A 22,835-nucleotide genomic window follows, 5' to 3' on the forward strand; every position below is an offset into this window, starting at 1 on the left:
CCGTAGCCGCCGCCATTTGCATTCGCTGTTGTTGTTGTTGTTTTGCCGTGATAGGCTATGTAAATATTTACGCAGCCTATCACGGCTTCTGCAGGGATGCAAATGGTGTCCCTGCATTAGCCTTGATAGGCTACGTAAGTATTTACGTAGCCTAACACGGCTATAGTGATGAAGCGAATGGCGGCTGCGGCCACCATTCACAAGTCAGAGTGAACGGCAGCAGGTAGATGTCCCGTTTCACGCGCCTTTTGCAGGGGGTGGGGGGGCTTTTGTTCCACCACGGATTTCGGGGGGCCGAATGCACTGGCATTCGGCCTCACCGAGATCCGTGGTGGAATTCTCTGACATCCCTGGTTTGCAATGAAATTATTCACATGACTTAATTTTCCTGCTGGTAATAAAGAAAGAAATGCAGAATGCATGGATGGCCACAGCTGGAGATATGGATCTCTAGAACACATCATAGAGAGAGATTATTTTCAGTATCAACAAAAAATGGTTCACCCATTTCACTTCCAAAACAATGTTGGGTTAAGCAAGAATAGGCAAAATCACATTGAGAAGCAAATTGTAAGGGGAAGGATAATGGAAATGACAAATTCCTACACAGAACAACCTGCTGCTCCATGGGGCATTTTGATTAGAGAGGGCGGAGAAATCCGCCACAGACTCCAGTGAGGCCGGATTCTTTGGAATCTGGCCCCCTGGAGTCCATGACGGAATGGACTAGCCCCCCCGACACCCCCCAAAATCCTCCCCCAGGATGGAACCTACCTGGCAGCAGCTGGTCTGGGTCACCGTCTTGGAATCATAGAATCATAGAATAGTAGGGTTGGAAGGGGCCTACAAGGCCATTGAGTCCAACCCCCTGCTCAATGCAGGAATCCAAGTCAGAGCATCCCTGACAGATGGCTGTCCAGCCTCGTCTTGAAGACCTCCAGTGTGGGAGAGCCCACCACCTCCCTGGGTAATTGGGTCCATTGTCGTATTGCTCTAACAGTCGGGACGTTTTTCCTGATGTTCAGCCAGAATCTGGCTTCCTGTAACGTGAGCCCATTATTCCGTGTCCTGCACTCTGGGATGATCGAGAAGAGATCCTGGCCTTCTTCTCTGTAACAACCTTTCAAGTACTTGAAGAGTGCTATCATATCTCCCCTCAGTCTTCTCTTCTCAAGGCTAAACATGCCTAGTTCTTTCAGTCTCTCTTCATAGGGCTTTGTTTCCAGTCCCCTGATCATCTTTGTTGCCCTCCTCTGAACCCTCTCCAGTTTGTCTGCATCCTTCTTAAAGTGTGGTGCCCAGAACTGGACACAGTACTCCAGATGAGGCCTAACCAGTGCTGAGTAGAGGGGAACTAGTACTTCCCAGGATTTGGAAGCTATGCTTCTATTAATGCAGCCCAAAATAGCATTTGCCTTTTTTTGCAGCCACATCACATTGTTGGCTCGTATTCAGCTTGTGATCGACAACAATTCCAAGATCCTTCTCGCTTGTAGTGTTGTTGAGCCACGTATCCCCCATCTTGTAACTGTGCCTTTGGTTTCTTTTTCGTAGGTGCAGAACTTGGCAATTATCCCTATTAAATGTCATTCTGTTGTTTTCTGCCCAGCGCTCCAGTCTATCCAGATCACTTTGAATTTTGTTTCTGTCTTCCAAAGTATTAGCTATCCTGCCCAATTTGGTGTCATCTGCAAATTTGATCAGCATTCCCTGCACCTCCTCCTCCAAGTCATTCATAAAAATGTTGAAGAGCACTGGGCCCAGGACTGAGCCCTGCGGTACCCCACTCGTTACCTCTCCCCAGTTTGAGAAGGTCCCATTGATAAGCACTCTTTGAGTCCGATTCTGTAGCAAACTGTGAATCAACCAGATAGTTGTTTCATCTAGCCCACTTTGGGCTACTTTGCTCATCAGGATATCATGGGGCACTTTGTCGAAAGCTTTGCTGAAGTCAAGGTATCTTATGTCCACAGAATTCCCACAGTCCACAAGGGAGGTGACTTGATCAAAAAATGAGATCAGATTCGTCAGATTTGTTCTTGACAAATCCATGTTGGCTTGGAGTAATCACGGCATTGTTTTCAAGGTGCTTCCAGATGGATTGCTTTATCATCTGCTCCAGAATTTTCCCAGGGATTGATGTCAGACTGACTGGTCTGTAGTTCTCAGGTTCCTCCTTTTTACCCTTTATGAAGATAGGAACAACATTAGCCCTCCTCCAGTCATCTGGCACTTCCCCCATCCTCCATGATTTCCCAAAGAGAATAGACAGCGGTTCTGAGAGTTCTTCTGCCAGTTCCTTTATTACTCTTGGGTGCAGTTCATCTGGCCCTGGAGATTTGAACTCATTCAAAGTAATTAGGTGTTCCTTGACCGTATGCCTATTGATCTCAAGCTGCGATCCTGCCCCTTCATCCAGTACTTCGCCTTTGCCAGGGGGGTCATAGACCCTCTTTTGGGAGAAGACTGAGCCAAAGTAGGAATTGAGCACCTCTGCCTTTTCTTGGTCATCTGTTATTTTGCCATCCTTATTTAATAGCTGAACCACCATTTCTTTCCTCTCCCTTTTACTATGCACATAGCTAAAGAAAGCCTTTTTGTTGTTTTTAGCATCCCTCGCTAACCTCAGCTCCTTCTCAGCTTTAGCCTTCCTGATGCCATCCCTGCAATTCTGGGCTACCTGCCTGTACTCTTCCTTTGTTACTTGGCCTTCTTTCCACTTCCTATATGTGTCCTTTTTTGTTTTCAGGTCATCTCTAAGCTTTTTGTGAAGCCACATTGGCTTCTTCTGTTGTCTTCCACCTTTGCTTCTTGTTGGAATTGTTTGTGATTGTGCCTTGAGAATTTCCTTTTTTAAAAGCTCCCACCCACCTTGGACTCTTTTTCTCATTAGAGTCGCTTGCCATGGGGCATTACTGATCATTGCTCTGAGTTTATTAAAATCAGCTTTCCTCAAATCCAGTGTACACATTTGACTACACTCGGCTTTTGCTTCCCTTAGAACCAAGAACTCAAGTACAACATGGTCGCTTTCCCCCAGAGTTCCTGTAACTGCTACTTTATCCATTAAGTCATCTCTGTTGGTTACGATCAAGTCAAAGATAGCCAATCCTCTAGTTCCTTCCTCTACTTTCTGTAGGAGGAAGTTATCCGCCACACGTCAGGAATTTCCTGGAGGGGGCATGTTTTGCAGAATTTGTCTCCCAACAAGTATCAGGCAAATTGAAGTCCCCCATTACTATTAAATAGGGATGTACGAAAGTCACTTACTGTTTCGTGGATCTGCTTCGCGATGGGGGGGAGGCGCTCCGTCCCCCCCCCAGAATCCTCGACAGGGGGGAGGCGCTCCATCCCTCCTCCTGGAGTCCTGCCCGGCTGGCTCCGGCTGGGCAGCAGGGACACAAATGGCGGCTACCGTAGCCGCCACCGTTTGTGTCCCTGTATTTAACCATGATAGGTTACGCAAATATTTACGTAGCCTATCACAGCAAAGTAAAAAGAAAAAAACGCGTATGCAAATGGCGGCTACGGCTTAGGAAGCATTACTAACAACAAAGCTAGTGGAGATGACAGTATTCCAGCTGAGCTATTTAAGATCCTAAAAGATGATGCTGTTAAAGTGTTGCACTCAATATGCCAACAACTTTGGAACACTCAACAATGGCCACAAGACTGGAAAAGGTCAGTTTACATTCCAATTCCAAAGAAGGGCAATGGCAAAGAGTGTTCAAACTACCATACAATTGTGCTCATTTCACATGCCAGCAAGGTTATGCTCAAAATCCTACAAGCTAGGCTTCAGCACTATGTGAACTGAGAACTACCGGAAGTACAAGCTGGGTTTCGAAGAGGCAGAGGAACTAGAGATCAAATCGCCAACATTCACTGGATCATGGAGAAAGCAAGAGAATTCCAGAAAAACGTCTACTTCTGCTTCATTGACTATGTTAAAGCCTTTGATTGTGTGGATCACAACAAACTGTGGCAAATTCTTAAAGAGATGGGAGTACCAGACCACCTTACCTGTCTCCTGAGAAACCTGTATGAGGGTCAAGAAGCAACAGTAAGAACCGGACATGGAACAACCGATTGGTTCAAAATTGGGAAAGGAGTACAACAAGGCTGCATATTGTCGCCCTGCTTATTTAACTTATATGCAGAGTACATCATGAGAAACGCCGGGTTGGATGAATCACAGGTCGGAATTAAGATTGCTGGGAGAATTATCAACAACCTCAGATACGCAGACGATACTACCCTAATGGCAGAAAGCGAAGAGGATATAAAGAGCCTCTTGTAGAGGGTGAAAGTGGAGAGTACAAAAGCTGGTTTGAAACTCAACATTAAAAAAACGAAGATCATGGCATCTGGCCCCATCACTTCCTGGCATATAGAAGCAGAATAAATGGAAGCAGTGACAGATTTTATTTTCTTGGGCTCCAAGATCACCGCAGATGGTGACTGTAGCCATGCAATTAAAAGACGCTTGCTCCTTGGGAGGAAAGCTATGGCAAACCTAGACAGCATAGTAAGAAGCAGAGACATCACCTTGCTGACAAAGGTCCGTCTAATCAAAGCTATGGTTTTCCCAGTAGTAACGTATGGCTGTGAGAGCTGGACTATAAGGAAGGCTGAGCGCCGAAGAATTGATGCTTTCGAACTGTGGTGCTGGAGAAGACTCTTACGAGTCCCCTGGACTGCAAGGCGGTCAAATCAGTCCATCCTAAAGGAAATCAACCCTGAGTGCTCATTGGAAGGACAGATACTGAAGCTGAAGCTCAAATATTTTGGCCACCTAATGCGAAGAGAAAACTCCCTGGAAAAGTCACTGATGCTGGGAAAGATTGAAGGCAAAAGGAGAAGGTGACGGCAGAGGATGAGATGGCTAGATAGCATCACCGATGCAATGAATATGGACTTGAGCACACTCCGGGAGAGAGCGCAGGCCACGAAGGCCTGGCGTGCTATGGTCCATGGGGTCACGAAGAGTCGGACATGACTGAACGACTGGACAACAACAACAACGGCGGCCGCCATTTGCGTTCCTTATTTTTCGCCATTTTAGTCTACGTAAATATTTACGTAGACTATTACGGCGAAAATAAAGGGGAACACAAATAGCATAGTGGACACTATTTGCGTTCCTTTTTGATTCGTCGTAATAGTCTACGTAAATATTTATGTAGACTAAAATGGTGAAAAATAAGGAACGTAAATGGCGGCTGCCGTAGCTGCCGCCATTTGCGTACGCCATTTTTTTAATTTTTTTTTTACCCAGAAGTGATAGGCTACATAGCCTATCACGTCTGGGTAAAAAAAAGAAAAAGACCAGATTGCAAATGGTGGTGGCGGCAGCCGGTTGGAAGACCAGCTGCCGCCGCCGCCACCACCAAAGCCGCCGCTGGAGCCGCCGCCGTCCGGAACATCCGCCCCAGGTAAGTCTCGTCCCGGGGGGGGATCCACGGGGGGCCGGGGGGCAGGCCGTTCTGCCATGGATTTCGGGGGGCTGAATGCACTGGCATTCGGCCTCACTGAAATCTGTGGCGGAATTCTCCGCCATCCCTACTACTACATCATGCTTCCTTAAAACATTGGCTATTTGCTTTTCAAAATTTCATCCTCGTCTTCTCCTTGATTGGGTGGCTGGTAGTAGACTCCGACCACCAGGTTCCTTTTATTCTTTGCTCCATGTATTTTTATCCAAATGCTCTCGATGGGGCTACCAAGCTCATCCTCTTGTATTTCTGTGCAGAGATACTATAGGGATGGCAGACAATTCCGCCACGGATTTAAGTGAGGCCCCGAAACCCATGGCGGAACGGCCTCCCACCCCCCGTGGATTCCACCCTGGGACGAAGATTACCTGGGGCGGATGTTCCGGCAGCAGCGGCTCTGGCGGCAGCTCCAGCGGTGGTGGCGGCTGGTTTTTCAACCGGCTGCTGCAGCCGCCATTTGCGTCTGCTGTTTGCTGTGATAGGCTACGTAAGTATTTACGTAGCCTATCACGGCAAGCAAAAAAAAAAACAGCGTATGCAAATGGCGGTGGCTATGGTGGCCGCCATTTGCGTTCCCTTTTTTTCACTATTTTAGCCTATGTAAATATTTATGTAAGCTATTACAGTGAAAAAAAGGGAATGCAAATAGCGTAGTGGGAGCTATTTGCATTTCTTTTTTTCACTGTAATAGCATACGTATTTACATAGGCTAAAATGGCGAAAAATAGGGAACGCAAATGGCGGTCGTCGTAGCCGCCGCCATTTGCGTATGCTGTTTTGTTTTGTTTTTTGGCCTGCCATGATAGGCTACGTAAATACTTACGTAGCCTATCACGGCAGCCTGGCTGGACGCAAATGGCGGCCGCTACAGCGGCCACCATTTGCGTCCGCAGCAGCCTGTCCACAGCCAGAAGTCCGGCTGCGGACGGCCCTGGCCGGCTGCTCCGTGGAGCCGCCACAGAGCAGAGCCGGCCAGGCAGGATTCTGGGGAGGAGGACTGGATCGCCTCCCCCCCCCGTCGAGGATTCCGGGGGGAGGGGCAGAGCACCTCCCGCCCCACCGCAAATCACATCTGCGAAAAGGTAAGTGAGTTTCGTACATCCCTAGATATGTATTTTTCACATACAGCGCAACCCCATCTCCCTTTCTGTTCCTCCTGTTCTTTTTGAAGAAGTTATATCTTTCAATTGCTGTATTCCAGTCATGAGAGTCATCCCACCAAGTCTCAGTTATACTATCAAGTCATAATTTCCCTCTTGTATTAAGAGTTCAAGTTCGTTCTGTTTGTTTCCCAGACTCTGGGCATTAGTATATAGACATCGAAGACCATGTGCTTCATAGTCTGGCTTCCTTCCTACATGTGTCTGAAGGCTATTACTGGGCACTATTAGAGCTGTTCCCTCCATTGCAGTGCATGAGCCTACATCCATTGTTACCCCCAACTTTACGTCTCCCTTCCCCGTAGGATTCAGTTTTATGCACTGTGCATTAATGTACTTGCACTGTGATTCATGTCAAAAACAAAAAAAAGCCTTTGAAAAATGAGTTCATTTGAAAATGTGTTTATGAAAAAGTGCATAGGTTTGAAAATTTTACATGAATAGGCTTTTGTCAAAGCGAGAAAATGCAAACATTCAAAAAATGCTCACAATTGATGTGTACATTTTGCAAAATGCATGTGAAAAGAAACATTAATATGTGAGGAAATCCTTCCAAAAATCCTGCTCTTTGCACTGGGATGAAAGACTCCAGTCCATTGGCATTTGTGGAGGCATCTTTGCAAATGGTCATCCACAGAAGACACAATCCTTTTCCCATCTTTGTCTTTCTAGCAGTTGAGTTATTTTATGTACACTAAATGTCACTATGATTAGGAGCTTTTGTTGAATGTGGGGAAAAAAATCACTATTTTCCACTCTTTGATTTGAAGCAGCTCCTCCCAACATGGCAGCCTTGCCCACTGTGGAAGGATGGCTACAGACCATTTCAGAACTTCACACCTCAGGTAATAAGGAATATTGTATTGTATGAGAGTCAGACAACTTGCAAAATCCGGGTTTTTGTAATTCCATTACTCCCACACTTTAGTTTTTCTGCAGTCAACAAAGGCATAAATTCAGAAAAAAATGGATGGATGGAACCTTGCCATGGCTGGAGATATGGAGCTATAGATTAAATCCAAGTATCACTACCCCCCACAGCCCATTTCCCCAGCACATTCAACCAGCCCCCCTGAGTCCACCATACAACATCACCTATTCTCAGGAAATTCTGTTCAGGACAGAGGAGGATATAGTCAATAGCTGAAAGATCTAATCCATATGTTAGATCACAGTAACTGAAAATCAGAATAAAACAGGGCCTCGGGGTCTCATGGGATTGCACTTCAACTCAGGTAGAGGGAGAGTTCAGCTGAAGCAGACGAGAATGATTTTATCTGCAGTTTCTTGCACTTATGACATGATGAGCAACTCGGCAAGCGCTAATCTGTCTCGCAAGGCATAGATCAGCTCATAATGTTGTGTTAATGCAAAGGTGTTAGAGGAGTATGGCCATGTTGCCCTTAAATGAGCTCTGTGCTCTCTTCAGTGGGATTTCTCCTCATATGTTTCTCCTGCTGCCATCCCTGCTACTTCATCACCATCAGCTTCCTTTTGTACAAGGAACATCACAGAGATCATATAGACACTAAATGTCATTGTATGGGTGAGAGCTTTTGCTCAACATAAAAATAACCTCTAATTATCATTCATATTTGAAGCCATCCCTGATGACACAGCAACCTCATCCACTGTAGAAGAATGGGTACTGAACGACCTTTCACAAAGCCATACCTCAGGTAATGTGGAATATTAGATTTTAGAAGAGTTGGGGGTTTGCAGTGCCATTACTCACATAATTCAATTTTCTTGCTGTCGACAAATACATAAATATATAATAGATGGACAGATGGGAATTAGCTACACCTGGAGATATAGAGCTATAGAACACATCCTAGAGAGAGATTATCTTCAGTAACTACTAGAGATGTTGCAAGAGTCTGTGGGTGGCAGTGGTGGTGGTGAACAGCCCCCTTTAGTGATGATCAATGGGATATAAGGGATGCCAGAGTTGTATGCCTGCAGCTTGGCTGCAGTGTTGAAAGATCAGCCCCAAGAAAACCACAATTTGGAAGGGGAGCTGGTCCCATCTGGTTCAATGAAGTCCAGTGCACAGGTACAGAACCAGCACTCAGTCAATGCCCAGAAAGCTCTTGGGGAGAACATAACTGCAATCATGGAGAAGATGCTGCCATTGTGTGCACATGTAAGTTGATCAACAATGCGTTCATTCACATCCTCATTATTTTGTTGTCCTTCTAGCAGTTGAGTTGTCTTATGGACATTAAATGTCACTATGGTTAGGAGCTTTTATTGAATATGAAAAAAACCACTATTTTCCATTAATTTATTTGAAGCCACTCCTACCAACATGGCAGCCTTGCCCACTGTGGAAGGATGGTTACAGACCACTTCAGAAATCCACACCTCAGGTAATAAGGAATAAATGCCAAGTTCTGTACCAAGGAAAAAGAAACCACATGCACAGTTACTAGATGGGGGACACTACTAAGGTAGAGGGAGAGTTCAGTTGAAGCAGACATGAGTGATTTTATCTGCAGTTTCTTGCAAACATGTCATGACAAGCCACTCAGCAAGCACTAATTGGTCTCACAAGGCATGGATCTGCTCAGAATGTTGTGTTAATGCAAAGGTGTTAGAGGAGTATGGCCATGATGCTGTTAAATGAGCTCTGTGCTCTCTTCAGTGGGAAGGTGGGGCTGCCAGAGGCTGTTCGGGAAGGAGCTTGTGGGGAAAGAGGACCAGCCAGCTGCACCAGGTGGACCCTGAGCCTGTTTCTGCCCCTGGCAAACAGGCACTTAAGGCGGGGCTGCCAGAGGCAGCACCTCGGCGTCGCACCAAGTGTGACGCTAAGTGCGCACTTAGCGTCGCACTTGGAGACGAATGGAGCAGCACATGAAGACCCACCCACCACCTCTCCAGAGACACCAGCAGCCACAGATACCAGCAGCAAATAGCAGCAGCAGAGGGCAGCAGCTTTAAAGACCAGGGAGAAAGGGGCAAACAGAGATTTTATCTGCTCCTTCTTAGCTGCTGTTCTCTTTTATCTCTTTTATCTTTTATATTCTTTTATATTGTAGTATATTTTATATCTTAACATTTTAATAAGTGCCTGGGAGGACTATTGAGCAACTCAGGGGGTCATGGAGGTGCCACCATAACTGTGGTCACGGGCAGGGGGAGGTATGGCATTGGGGGATTAACAGGACAGCTGAGGAGAGGAGGGGCTAGACACTTTACAGCTGTCCCATCTTCTGGTTCTTCCCCCAACATGATGGTTCCTGGCGACCTTACCAGTCTGCCCTTGGGTCTGGTGTAGAGATGTCAGAGAATTCCGCCACAGACTCCAGTGAGGCCGGATTCTAAAAAATCCGCCCCAGAATCTGTGGCGGAACGGCCTCCCGCCCCCTGCCCCCCCCCCGCAGAATCCCTCCGGGACAGAGCTTACCTGGGGTGGATGCGGTGGCAGCAGCTCCGGCTGGTCTCCCGGCCAGCCGCTGCCGGGCTGCTGCAGCAGGAAATGGCAGCCGTCGTAGCAGCCGCCATTTGCGTGCTTGCAGGCAGCCGTGATAGGCTACGTAAGTATTTATGTAGCCTATCACAGAAAAGAGAAATGGCAAAGCCATTTGCGTCCCTGCTTTAGCTGTGATAGGCTACATAAATATTTATGTAGCCTATCATGGGATACTGTAGGGACGCAACGGGACGCCATTTGCGTCCGCACCACCCCGGCAGCAGCTGGAGGCTATGCTGCAGATTGGCCTGGCTGGTGGCTCTGCGGCATGGCCATGGAGTGGAGCTGACCAGGCAGGACTCCGGGGGGGAGGACCAGATCGCCTCCCCCCCGTCAAGGATTGCGGGAGGAGGAATGGATTGCCTCCCCCGCCCAGTGGATGCTCCGACCGGAACCAGGTAAGGGATTCGTACATCCCTAGTCTGGTGGTACTGCTGCTGAATGCCAGGTCAGCCCAAAATAAAGGGATGGCGGAGAATTTCTCCACGAATCTCCGGGAGGCCGAATGCCAACGCATTCAGCCCCCCGAAATTGGTGGTGAAATTCTCCGCCGGCCCCCCGCCCCCCCCGGGATGGGACTTACCTCGTGCGAATGTCCCTCTTGGCGGCGGGTCCCAGCGGCGTTTTGGTAGAGGCGGTGGCGGCAGCCGGTCTTCTGACCAGCTGCCGCCGCCGCCATTTCAAAATAAAAAAGGAAAGTAAAAAAACCAAACAAACACACCCATGATAGGCTATGTAACGATTTACATAGCCTATCACGGCTAGATTTCCAAAGTCAGCCATGATAGGCTACGTAAATCGTCACGTAGCCTATCACGGGTGACTTTGGGGAAAAAAAAGTGTGTATGCAAATAGCGTTCCCTTATTTTCACTATAGTCTACACAAATCTTTACGTAGACTAGACGTGCCAAACTAAGGAATGCAAATGGCGGCGCCCCATGGGCGCCGCCACTTGCATATGAACTTTTTTTTTCTTTTTTTTCAAAGTCACCCATGATAGGCTATGTGACGATTTACGTAGCCTATCAAGGCTGACTTTGGAAATCTAGCCGTGATAGGCTACGTAAATCATTACGTAGCCTATCACGGGTGTGTGTGTGTTTGTTTTTACTTTACTTTTTTTTTTGCGGCCGGGTAGACGGGGCGCTCCTCCCCAGCCTGAATTTCGGCGGTGAGGGATGGGGCGCCTCCCCCCTGGCCTGAATTTCGGCCGGGCGAGGCGGGGCACCTCCCCCCCTCGCCTGAACTTCGGGGGGAGAAACGAAGCGCCTCCCCCCTACCGCGAAGCAAGCTGCGGGACCAGGTAAGTCCCTTTCGTCCATCTCTACTCATCCATGATTTGATTGTGGATGAGGGGGCTGACCTGGTATGTATTACTGGGAACTGGGAGGGGTCACTCTCTCCCAGCTGTGCCCTCCTGCGTACTCAGTGCAGCACCAACACGGGGGGTTGCCGTGGTCTATAGGAATTCAATCTCCCTCTCTAGGCTTCCTGCTTATTTGAGTGCAGATCTTGAGTGTTTGTACCTTGTGCTGGGTATCCAGGACAGATTAGGGATTCTGTTGGTGTACCGCCCACCCCGCTGCCCATCAGACTCCTTGCCTGAACTGACGGAGGTGGTCTCGGACTTGGTGTTGAGGACCCCCAGGATGATGGTCCTGGGGGATCTCAACTTCCATACCGAGGCTGCTGTATCCGGGGCGGCTCAGGACTTCATGGCCGCCATGACAACGATGGGGCTGTCCCAAAATGTCATTGGCCCAATGCATATAAAAGGACACATGCTTGATCTGGTTTTCTCAACTGGGCAGGAGGATGGTTATCTGAAAGTGGAGGAATTAACATCTGTCCCTTTGTCATGGTCAGATCACTTCCTGTTGAGGTTTAGACTCCTGGCAGCCTTCCCCCTCTGCAAGGGTGGGAGACCTATTAAAATGGCCTGCCCCCGGAGGCTAATGGATTCCGATGAATTCCAGAGGGCTCTGGGGGATTTTCCTGCTGGTATGGCTGGTGCTCCTGTCGAAGCCCAGGTCGCTCTGTGGAATGCAGAGATGACTCGGGCAGTTGACACAAACGCGCCCAAGTGCCCTCTCCGTCTGAGCAGAGCCCAGCCAGCTCCTTGGTATACACCTGAGCTGAGGACAATGAAGCAAGAGGGGAGACGGCTAGAACGCAGGTGGAGGAAAACTCGTGCTGAGTCTGACCGAACACAGGTAAGAGCTCACTATTGAGCCTACTCTGTGGCGGTGAGGGTGGCAAAGAGACAGTTCTTTTCCACCAGTATTGCATCTTCTCAGTGTCATCCAGCAGAGATTTCCTGAGAGGTTCATGGCCTGTTACATTCTGGGCCAGGGAGGGAGATGGCAGAACCCTTGGTGGCACGCTGTGATGAGTTTGCAAGGCACTTTGAAGATAAAGTCACTCAGATTCGTCATGAATTGGACACCACGATTAGTGTAGTTCCATTGGTAGAGGTGTTGAGAGCACCGTCTGGTCCAGTTTTATTGGATGAGTTTCAGTTACTGAGGCCTGAGGTGTTTGGCCAAGTCCGAGCAACCACTTGTGTGCTTGACCCTTGCCCTTCATGGCTTATTAAATCAAACAAGGAGGGGATGTCCGGTTGGGTCCAGGAGGTTGTAAATTCCTCCTTGAGAGAGGGAGTGCTGCCTGCCACTTCAAAAGAGGCAGTAATTAGACCACTTCTGAAAAAGCCTAACCTAGACCTGGAGGATGTTAACAATTATAGGCCAGTGGCCAACATCCCCTTCCTCGGCAAGGTGCTTGAGGGGGTGGTTTCAGTACAGTTCTAGGCACTGTTGAATGAAACGGATTATCTAGATCCATTTCAGTCAGGCTTCAGGCCTGGTTTTGGAATGGAAACTGCCTTGGTCACCCTGTGGGATGACCTCTGCCGGGAGAAGGACGGGGGAGTATGACCCTGTTGATTCTCCTGGACCTCTCAGCAGCTTTCGATACCATTGACCATGGTATCCTTCTGGATAGGTTGTCTGGGTTGGGAGTTGGAGGCACTGCAGTAGTTCCGCTCCTGCTTGGATGGCCGATTCCAGAAGGTGGTGCTGGGGGATTATTGCTCTGTGCCATGGCACTTGTGCCATGGGGTTCCACAGGGCTCTATTTCATCTCCCATGCTGTTTAACATCTACATGAAACTGCTAGGGGAGGTTATCTGGAGGTGTGTGGGCTGAGGTGCCATCAATATGCGGATGACACCCAGCTCTGCCTGTCTTTCTCATCAAACCCAGGTGAGGAAGGCTGTTCTGAATCAGTGCCTGGGCACAGTAATGGACTGGATGAGGGCCAATAAACTGAAACTCAATCCAGACAAGATGGAGGTACTGTTAGTGGGTGGTTCATCTGCCCAGCTAGGTGATATTCAAACTGTTCTGGAGGGGGTTGCACTCCCCCTAAAGGATCACGTTTGTAGTTTGGGGATGCTCTTGGATCCAGAACTGTCATTTGAGGCACAGGTTAACTCAGTGGCATGGAGCACTTTTTATCAGCTTAGGCTGGTATACCAGCTATGCCCTTATCTGGACAGAGACAGCCTAGCTACAGTTATCCATGCTCTGATAACTTCTCGTCTGGATTACTGCAATGTGTTATATGTGGGGCTGCCTTTGAAAATGGTCCGGAAACTTCAGCTGGTCCAAAATAGGGCAGCAAGATTGTTAACAGGGACTGGCCAGCGAGCTCATATTACACCAGTACTTTTTCAGCTGCACGGGCTGCCAGTCCATTTCCGGGCCCGATTCAAAGTGCTGGTATTAACATTCAAAGACCTTAACAGCTTGGGGCCAGGTTATCTGAAGGATCGCCTCCTCCCATATGTGCCTGCCTGGACCTTAAGATCATCCTCAGCAGCCCTTCTCTGTGAGCCCCTGCCAAAGAAAGTGAGGCAGGCGGGTGGCTACTAGGAGGAGAGCTTTTTCTGCTGTGGCACCCCAGCTGTGGAATGAGCTCCCTAGTGAGGTTCGCCTGGCACCTACATTGTATTCCTTTCAGCGCAAGGTGAAGACCTTTATATTTTCCCAGGCATTTTAGCTCCTAGACTTTTAGCTTTGCCATTTTAAATCTGTATTTTAAATTCCTGCGCTGCTGCTAGGTTTTATTCTGGTTGTATTATTGTGGTTTTAATGTTCTATATATTTTAAATTGTTTTATTGTGTGCCATTTGGTTTTAATTTTTGTGAACCGCCCAGAGAGCTTCAGTTATTGGGTGGCATAGAAATTAAAATAAATAAACAAACAAACAAATAAATTTTCTCCTCATATGTATCTCCTGCAGCTGTCCCTACTACTTCATCAGCAGCAGCTTCTTTTTGTACAAGGAACATCACAAAGATCCTACAGACACTAAATGTCACTGTATGGGTGAGAGCTTTTGCTCAACATAAAAATAATATCTTATTATCATTCATATTTTAAGCCATCCCTGATGACACCACAACCTCGCCCACTGTAGAAGAATGGGTACTGATTGACAGTTCAGAAAGCCATACCTCAGGTAATGTGGAACATTAGATTTTAAAAGATTTGGGGGGTTTGCAGTGCCATTACACACAGGATTTAATTTTCCTGCTGTCAACAAAGACACAAACTCACAATGGATGGATGGATGGATGGATGGATGGATGGGAATTTGCTGTGGCTGGAGATATGGAACTATAGAACACATCCTAGAGAGTGATTAAATTCACTAAAAACAGAAATCTGTTCACCCATTTCATTTCCAAAGCAATGTCCAGTTCCAGTAACGCAGGAATAGGCAAAATCACATTGGAGAAGCAAATTCTAAGGGAAAGTATAATTGAAATGACAAATTTCTACTTAACAGCACCTTCCCCTGCATGGGACATTCTGATCAGTGTTCCTTCTGTCCCAGTAGTGTCTACTCAAAGTTTCAGTAGCTTTCCAGCGTTTGAGCTAAATTCTCTCCCAGTTTCCCAAATTCTGCTGAAGTAGCTGGAGAGGGAACGTGTGACCTTCTGCATAGGGATGGGTGAGAAATTCCTTTCAGTTTGTTTTTGACTAGAATTGATCCAGTTTGCAGCTCCCAGAACCAAATGGAGATCCGATCACAATGTGCAATCTGAAGCCTGTATATTCCGAGTTTGTGGTGTGATTCTCACAAAAAAACGAAGAATGCCTTTGAAGAATGAGTACATTTGAAAAGATGTGCATGGAAAAATGCATAGATTTGAAAATTTTACACAAACAGGCTTTTGTCAAAGGGAGAAAATGCATACCTTCTAAATTGCACAGACGTGATGTATACATTTTGCAAAATGCAAATGAAAATATACATGAATTTATAAGACACGCTCCACCAAAACCGGTTATTTGTATTGGGATGAAAGGCTTCATTGGCATTAGTGGAGGCTTCTTTGCAGATGATAATCCACAGAAGACACACTCCTTCTCCTGCCTGCTAACCACTATTTTAAATGGATTTTACCTAGATGTGGTTTTGACCTCAGACACAGACACATTTCAGATCATTGGTCCATCTAGCCCAGTCGTGTCTACTCTAATTAACAGTAGTTCCCCAGCATTTCAACCAACTTCTCCCACAATTTCCTAAATTCTCCTTTAAATGCTGGAGAGCAAAAACACATCACCTTCTGCATATAGATGCATGAGAAAGTCCTTTCAGTTTTTTTGACCAAAATTGATCCAATCTGCAGCTCCCTTAACCAAACACAGACCCGATCACAATCTGCAATCTGTAGTCTGTGCATTCCCAATCTTGTGGTGTGATTCAGATTCACGCAACAAAAATAATACTTTTGAAAAATGAGTACATTTGAAAAATGTGCATGAAAAATGCACTGGTTTGAAAAATGTGCACAAATAAAGCTTTTGCCAGTGGGAGAAAAAGCATATCCCCGGAACTGCATACAATTGATGTGTACATTTTACAAAATGCTCATGAAAATATACATGAATATATTTGAAATCCGCATGACAGAACTGCCATTTGCAATTGATTATCCACAGAAGCAACAATCCTTCTCCTATCTGCTAAAAACTATTTCAAATGTATTTTACCTAGATGTGTGTTTGACCCCAGACACAGGCCGAGTTGAGATCAGGCTGATGAATGGTTCCAGTCGCTGCAGTGGAAGAGTTGAAGTGTTCCATCACGGAGAGTGGGGCAGTGTCTGTGATGATGATTGGGATATCCGGGATGCCAGAGTTGTATGCCAGCAGCTGGGCTGTGGTGTTGCAAAATCAGCACCACATGCAGCATATTTTGGAAGTGGAACTGGTCCCATCTGGCTGGATGGCATCTACTGCACAGGGACAGAACCAGCACTCAATCAATGCAAGGCAATGGATTGGGGAAAACATAATTGTGATCACACAGAAGATGCTGGTGTTGTGTGCTCATGTAAGTTCATCAATGGCAGGTTGATTTGTACTTTACTTTTGTCATTATCGTGCTTATCAACTGGCTAGAGAAAACATTGGCCTGGTGTATTCCTGTGCTATTAGCAGCACTTGATAAAGTGAAATCAGTGGATGAACATTTCATCTCTTGGAGAGGACCATTACAAGTAGTTGTGAGGTGGGCTAGTCTGACCTTATCTCAGGGCATTCTGAATTCTGGTCTGGACCAGGGACTGGATCTGCCATAAGTATTACAGTGGCAGCTGATATTTTCTGCATCAGGAGACATATGTTTGTAAGGACCAGCTCCCTGAGGTTGTATATATTGCCACAAGAGGACAAGTCCCATCCTCATTTCATCATTTGACCCTAAAACCAGCCAGTGGCATTACAAGATTTCCCATCAGCATATCTATGCAAGAGGTGTTTCTCTCAAATGCCAGCATTACCTAGGAACCTACTGTACATACATAATTACCAAAAGTCCTGTAATTATGATAAGTGGTGTGTTTATTGGAACCCACGTCCCACTGTTTAAAAAGAATGGTGTTACTGCTGTTCTCTCCTCTGATGTTTTCACTAGTTGGTGCTTTTTATTCACTCCCCCTGTGGTCTGCCCAGTCTCTTTCCTCTCTCCAATCTTCCACCCTGCCTTAGAAATGATGCCTCACAAAAAAACCTCTTCCTCAGAAAACTGTCTGGCAGCCCATTGGGGCCAAAAGAGCTTATGCTCATGGCTACACTTTTGTAAGGTGAAAATACTGCAGGGCTGGTGCATTAGTACTCTGGCTAATACTTGCAAGGTTCCTGAGCATATATTAGTGGAATGGTAGACTGTGAAAAAATGAAAGGAGCATCTTGATTCTTTTTAGCCTGTAATCCATTCCGTTAGCTATCCTTCTGGAGTTGGGAGGGTTGGAACTCTGCCTGTTGAGCTTCTGCCTTCATATGTACTTGTATATGTTATACTGCTGTGGCAACAAAGCTTATATTACAAAGGCAGATGTTCAACAGTCAGACATACGGTGTACCACTGAAATATATTTGGGGTTAGGGAATTTTTTGTGAATTATGATGAAATCACTAATTTCCATTCATTTATCTGAAGCCCTATCTAGAGATACATCAGTCTCACATACTGAGGAAGAATGGCTACAGAACTCTTTAAAATCGCTTCTGTCAGGTAATGATAAATGTTACGTTGTAGAAGAATTAGACCACTTGTATAATTTATCTCATGCACTACTTCCCCTATAATGGATGTGTGTGTGTGTGTATATATATATATATTTCTATACTGCCCAATAGCTGAAGCTCTCTGGGCAGTTCACAAAAATTAAAACCACAAAGCTTTACTCCACAAAGTGCAGCACGAAACAATATACAGTATGAAAGCTTAAACCCACAATATAACAGTACAACCAGAATAAAACCTAGCAGCAATGCAGCGATTTAAAATACAGATTGAAAAGGGCATTTTGCCACTTCATAGTTCACATAGCTGATTTTTTTTCTACAATCAACCAAGACCGCAGCCCAGAATTATTGCGATAGATGGGATTTTGCTTTGGCAGTAGATATGAATCAATATAAGCACAGGAAACTAGGGTTGTGTGAACTCACCCCCATCCAGGTTCTCCTGACGCCCGCCTAGCCACTGCCCCTGGTTGCTAGTCCCCAGACCACACTTGAGCTCCTCCCATGCTCAGCGAGCAGCCGGCACTCACCCAAGCGGCCGCACCGAGCTCCGTGGTTGCCTTTTTTTGACAAATAAAATAGCGATCACAAAAATGCGCATTTTTGTGAAGGTGCATATTTGTGTGTGTGTCCAAAAATGCATATTTTTTTAAATGTTCATTTTCATGCATACGTGAATATGTGCATTCACAAAATGCACATATTTGAACATATGTGAATATGTGCATTTTCTCGAATGCACATTTTCGCATGTGCGCAAATATGCGCATTTTTGCGATTGCCATTTTATTTCTCAAAAAATGGCGACCACGAAGCTCAACAAGGCCGCTGGGGTGAGTGCAGGCCATTTGCTGAGCATGGGCAAGGGGAGAGCAGGGGCTGGGGCTCGGCGAGTGGGGCTCAGTGGTGTGGCAGGGTGGGTGGTTCTGCCGGATTCCTGGACTTAATCCAGTGCCCACACCATCCCTACAGAAAACTGCCTTATGTTGGGTAAGACCATAGGTTAATCTAACTCAGTAGTCTCTACATTTACATCAAGGTTCCTGTGAGCAGATTTGGCATTTTAAATAAGTATTGTGGGTGCAGCCATAAAATGGCTGCTGTGGACTATGGCTAGTCACAAAATGTTGGGGGACAGCACCATTCTGTCTTTCTGTGTGTGTATTCTCCCCCCCTCCCCTCTCTCTCTCTCTCTCTCTCTCTCTCTCACACACACACACACACAGAGAGAGAGAGAGAGAGAGAACACAGAGCATTTTCCCCTATGCAAGTAAACCATGAGATTTTGCCATTCATTTGTATGGAAGGGGAGCTGCACTGCCCAGAAATGACTGGAGAAAGGGTCTGAAGGGGGGGGGGAAGGCTGTTTTCCCCAAGGGTCCTTGACTGGGAATAGGCTCCCCTGCCCTCCACAGTTGTTTTTCAGCTGCAGTGCAGCTTTTCATTCCTATGCAAGAAATGGAGTAATTACGCCATTCACTTTCAGGGTAAAAAAGAAATTTCTTCCAGTGGGAAGAATAATCCCTAGGGAATGAGTGTGAAATGGTTATGGTTGCCCAATTGACGACAGGGTAGAAATAGGGCATGAGCACAGAGTTGAGCATGATAACCCACCGAAGAGGCCAAAGGACCACAGAGGATAATGCATGTGATAGAGACATTCAGAAAGGAACACCATGTATAGGTGTTTCCATACTAATGCTAGAAGCCTCTGAGCCAAGATGGGGGAGCTGGAGTGCTTGGTTTTAAAGTAGAACATATAGTGGTCATAACAGAAACCTAGTGGGACGGATAGATCCAGTGGGAGATGGTCATCCCCAGATAAGAATTTTATAGGAAGGATAGGAAAGGTTGTATTTGGTATGGTGTCACTCTGTGTGGCAAATAGAACATAGTGTCAAATAAACTAGAAAATTCAAAAAGGACAGACCAAATAGCTGTGGGTGTTAATGCCAGGGCCCAAAAGTAATTTAGTACTGGGGACATGCTATCATCCCCCTGACCAAATGTCCAGGGTGATCTTGATCATGAGAATGAAATCAAGGAGGCATCCAAAGGAGATAGTGTTATAATAATGGCTGAATTCAATCTCCCTTATATAGACTGGATAAATGTATGTTCTGGTCTCCACAAAGATGTAACATTTCTAGATACCCTTAATGACTATCACTAGAACAGTTAGTCATGGAACCAACCAGAGGGGAGGTGACCCTGGGCTTGATCCATAGTGGTGACCAGGACCTAGAGCAAGACATGAGTCTTGTTCAACTAAGTGGAAACTGTGACTACAACACTATCAAAGTTACTTTTTATGTAAGTGGAATACGATTTGCAAAGTCCAACACAGTAACATTTGACTTCAAAAGTGGAAGCCTCTAAAAATAGAAGGGATTGGTAAAAAAAGAAAAGAAAAAGAAAGTTGAAAGGGGAAGTCAAGAGGGTTATCTCTCCAGAATGCTTAGGTGTTACTCAAAACCACAATAACAGAAGTTCAGCTAGAATATATACCACAGGTCAGGAAATGTACCACTAAGTCCAAGACACCAACATTCTTAATGAACAATGCCAAGGAAACTATTCCAGAAAAGAAGACTCTCCTGGTGGTTTTATACAGGATAAGTCTATCAGTGGTTAGTATTCATGATGATTATATGTTTATGATGATGGATATATGAGAATGGATCCAGATGTAGTTATACTTAGAAGAGTCAAATCAAAATCAATGGGTCTACTCTAACTAATACTAAATCTGGATATAATCCATTGCAGTATCTGAAGCAGTATGCCTCTAAATGCAAGTTGCTAGGGAACATGAGCAGAAGTGTGCTAGTGTATTCATGTCCTGTTAGTGGGCTTCCCATAGGCATCTGGTTGCCCACTGTAGGTGCTGGACTAGATATGTGTAGTTTTTCATGACAAGTTGAAATCGGGCTGGTGAACAGTTCAAGTCACTGTAGTGTTGGACTTGAATTATCCCTTTACTGCCTTTGGAGCTCTTTAAAATAAATTCACTTTGACCTTTTATTTTACCTAGGTGCAGTTTGGACCTCAAATATTGAAAGCCCATTCTCAGAGTCAGGCAAGATTAGGCTGGTGAATGGTCCCTGTCGCTGCAGTGGAAGGGTTGAATTGCTTGTTAATGGTGAGTGGAGCGCTGCTTGTGATGTCGGCTGGGGCATGGAGGAAGCCAGAGTGGTATGCCGCCAACTGGACTGTGGAGAGGCAAGACTTGCCCCAGGTGGAGCACGTTTTGGAAGAGGAACTGGCCCCATCTGGCAGAATGAAGTCCTATGCACAGGGGAAGAATCCTCTCTCAGTCAATGTGCAGCAATCCCTTGGGGATCATATTCCTGCTACCATGGAAAAGATGCTGGTGTTGTGTGCTCAGGTGAGTTTGTTAACTGTCAGGTTAGTTCACACTTTCATTTGGACATGATCAGGGTTGCCTACTTTATGGAAGAAAATCCTGGCCTGGCCTATTTCCATGCTGTTTAGAGTATATTGACATGCAAGAATCAGCGAGTGGTGCTTAAAATATGGCATCCAAAGAAGCGTTATCACCTACTAATATCTGTACGCTGCACATTAAGCTAATGTTAATGGAGAAGACCAAAAACTGCCAGGAAAAAAATGGCAGACAAAGTAATCACAAGATTAATTTACCAGATACATCTTATGGGGGAATATTTATTTGAATGCCCTCCCCTATTAAACAGATTTGGAAAAACAAGATAATATGTGTAGAAAAGAAAAACATGTATCTATTCAAACCTCCAGTCCTAATTCCCGTAGAATACAGTGGGACCGTTATAGAGCCTGTTTCCTAGGGGTTGGGGGTGTTCATTTTCCTCCAGATCTTGCAGGTCTGACTTAACTTGTTCCTCAGCACCATGCCTCAGAGATCCACTGGCTGCCAGACATCATCACTCCAAACTGTTTCAGCAATCCCCCCCTCCCCAAGAAAGAGGGGAAAGAAGGTTCCATTCCAGGGGCTGCTGAGGGGGATATTATTATATTCTCAGGAAAGGTCCTGGACCTCCTCGTTGCATTTCTCTGGGTAAAGTAGCCCTTGAAACCCTGCCTTCTTGTTAGAATCAATTATGTTGCACACTATTTAGGCACAAAAAAGGGTTTTTTTTAAAGTTTTATTTGTTCAGCTTGCACAAAATCAGAGCACCAGAAGATGCTTGTGCTCTGATAAACTGCTCCCGTATTCTGATTAACTCCCCTCTTTTAATAGCTTACTTGGTCAATTCCTTATATGTTTCAGGTGTCCTTTGCAAAAGTGATCCTTTGCCTATGTTCTATTTCTATTCATTTCTTTTAATTCTTTAAAATTGAGTTAAAGGAATAGAGTGGAAGGGAAAATACCCCACAGGGCCTATATAGGGAACAAGCCCAAGACCTTGGCATTGTTACTACCACACTCAAAAGCCTAAACCAACCAAATAAACTACTAAATAACACATAGCTTCTCACCGTACCTCCTCAGGGCCTTCATTCCACTGCTCTAAACAGGCAGCTTTCGCTAGCGGAAGCTGTTGCTAGGCAACATAGTTTCCTACTGAGTTTGTGGGATGATGCGCCTTACTGCCAACCATAAGCTCAAATAAACCCCAAAATTGCATTATAAATCTTTTTTAATGACAAATACATTACACTACTGGGGCAAGATGTTCCACTTGTTCTAACATACAGAGAGAGAGAGAGAGAGAGAGAATTTTCAAAAAGACATAGTACCAACTGAGAAATCACCTAATGAAAGTCAACTCCAGCAAAGACTATGGAACAATCCTGACCACACAACCACCCTCAAAATGCTGGAGTCACCCATCAAACTGATGAAGGATAAGCCGTTTCTCATCCTTTATACATCAAAATCAGTGTTGTTGTTCAGTCATTAAGTCGTGTCCAACTCTTCGTGACCCCATGGACCATAGCATGCCAGGCCTTCCTGTCCTCTGCTCTCTCCCGGAGTATGCTCAAATTCATATTCATTGCATTGGTGACACTATCTAGCCATCTCATCCTCTGCCATCCCCTTCTCCTTTTGCCTTCAATCTTTCCCAGCATCAGGGTCTTTTCCAGGGAGCTTT

The 22,835-nt window shown here is 45.9% G+C and overlaps 1 protein-coding gene across 1 annotated transcript in view; it reads left to right on the top strand.

Annotated features, from left to right (window-relative positions):
* Positions 1-22,835, top strand: part of LOC146341677 (scavenger receptor cysteine-rich domain-containing protein DMBT1-like) — a 67,538-nt gene that overhangs the window by 26,337 nt on the left and 18,366 nt on the right. Inside the window, exons 18-21 of the mRNA XM_084805152.1 lie at positions 14,579-14,656; positions 16,205-16,594; positions 17,651-17,725; positions 20,774-21,127. Of these exons, the coding sequence (XP_084661278.1) occupies positions 14,579-14,656; positions 16,205-16,594; positions 17,651-17,725; positions 20,774-21,127 (897 nt within the window). The remainder of the gene's footprint in view (positions 1-14,578; positions 14,657-16,204; positions 16,595-17,650; positions 17,726-20,773; positions 21,128-22,835) is intronic.

This window comes from Heloderma suspectum, chromosome 6, assembly GCF_057233095.1.
Source record: "Heloderma suspectum isolate Gila_16-S chromosome 6, 16-S_ref, whole genome shotgun sequence".
NCBI lineage: Eukaryota > Metazoa > Chordata > Lepidosauria > Squamata > Helodermatidae > Heloderma > Heloderma suspectum.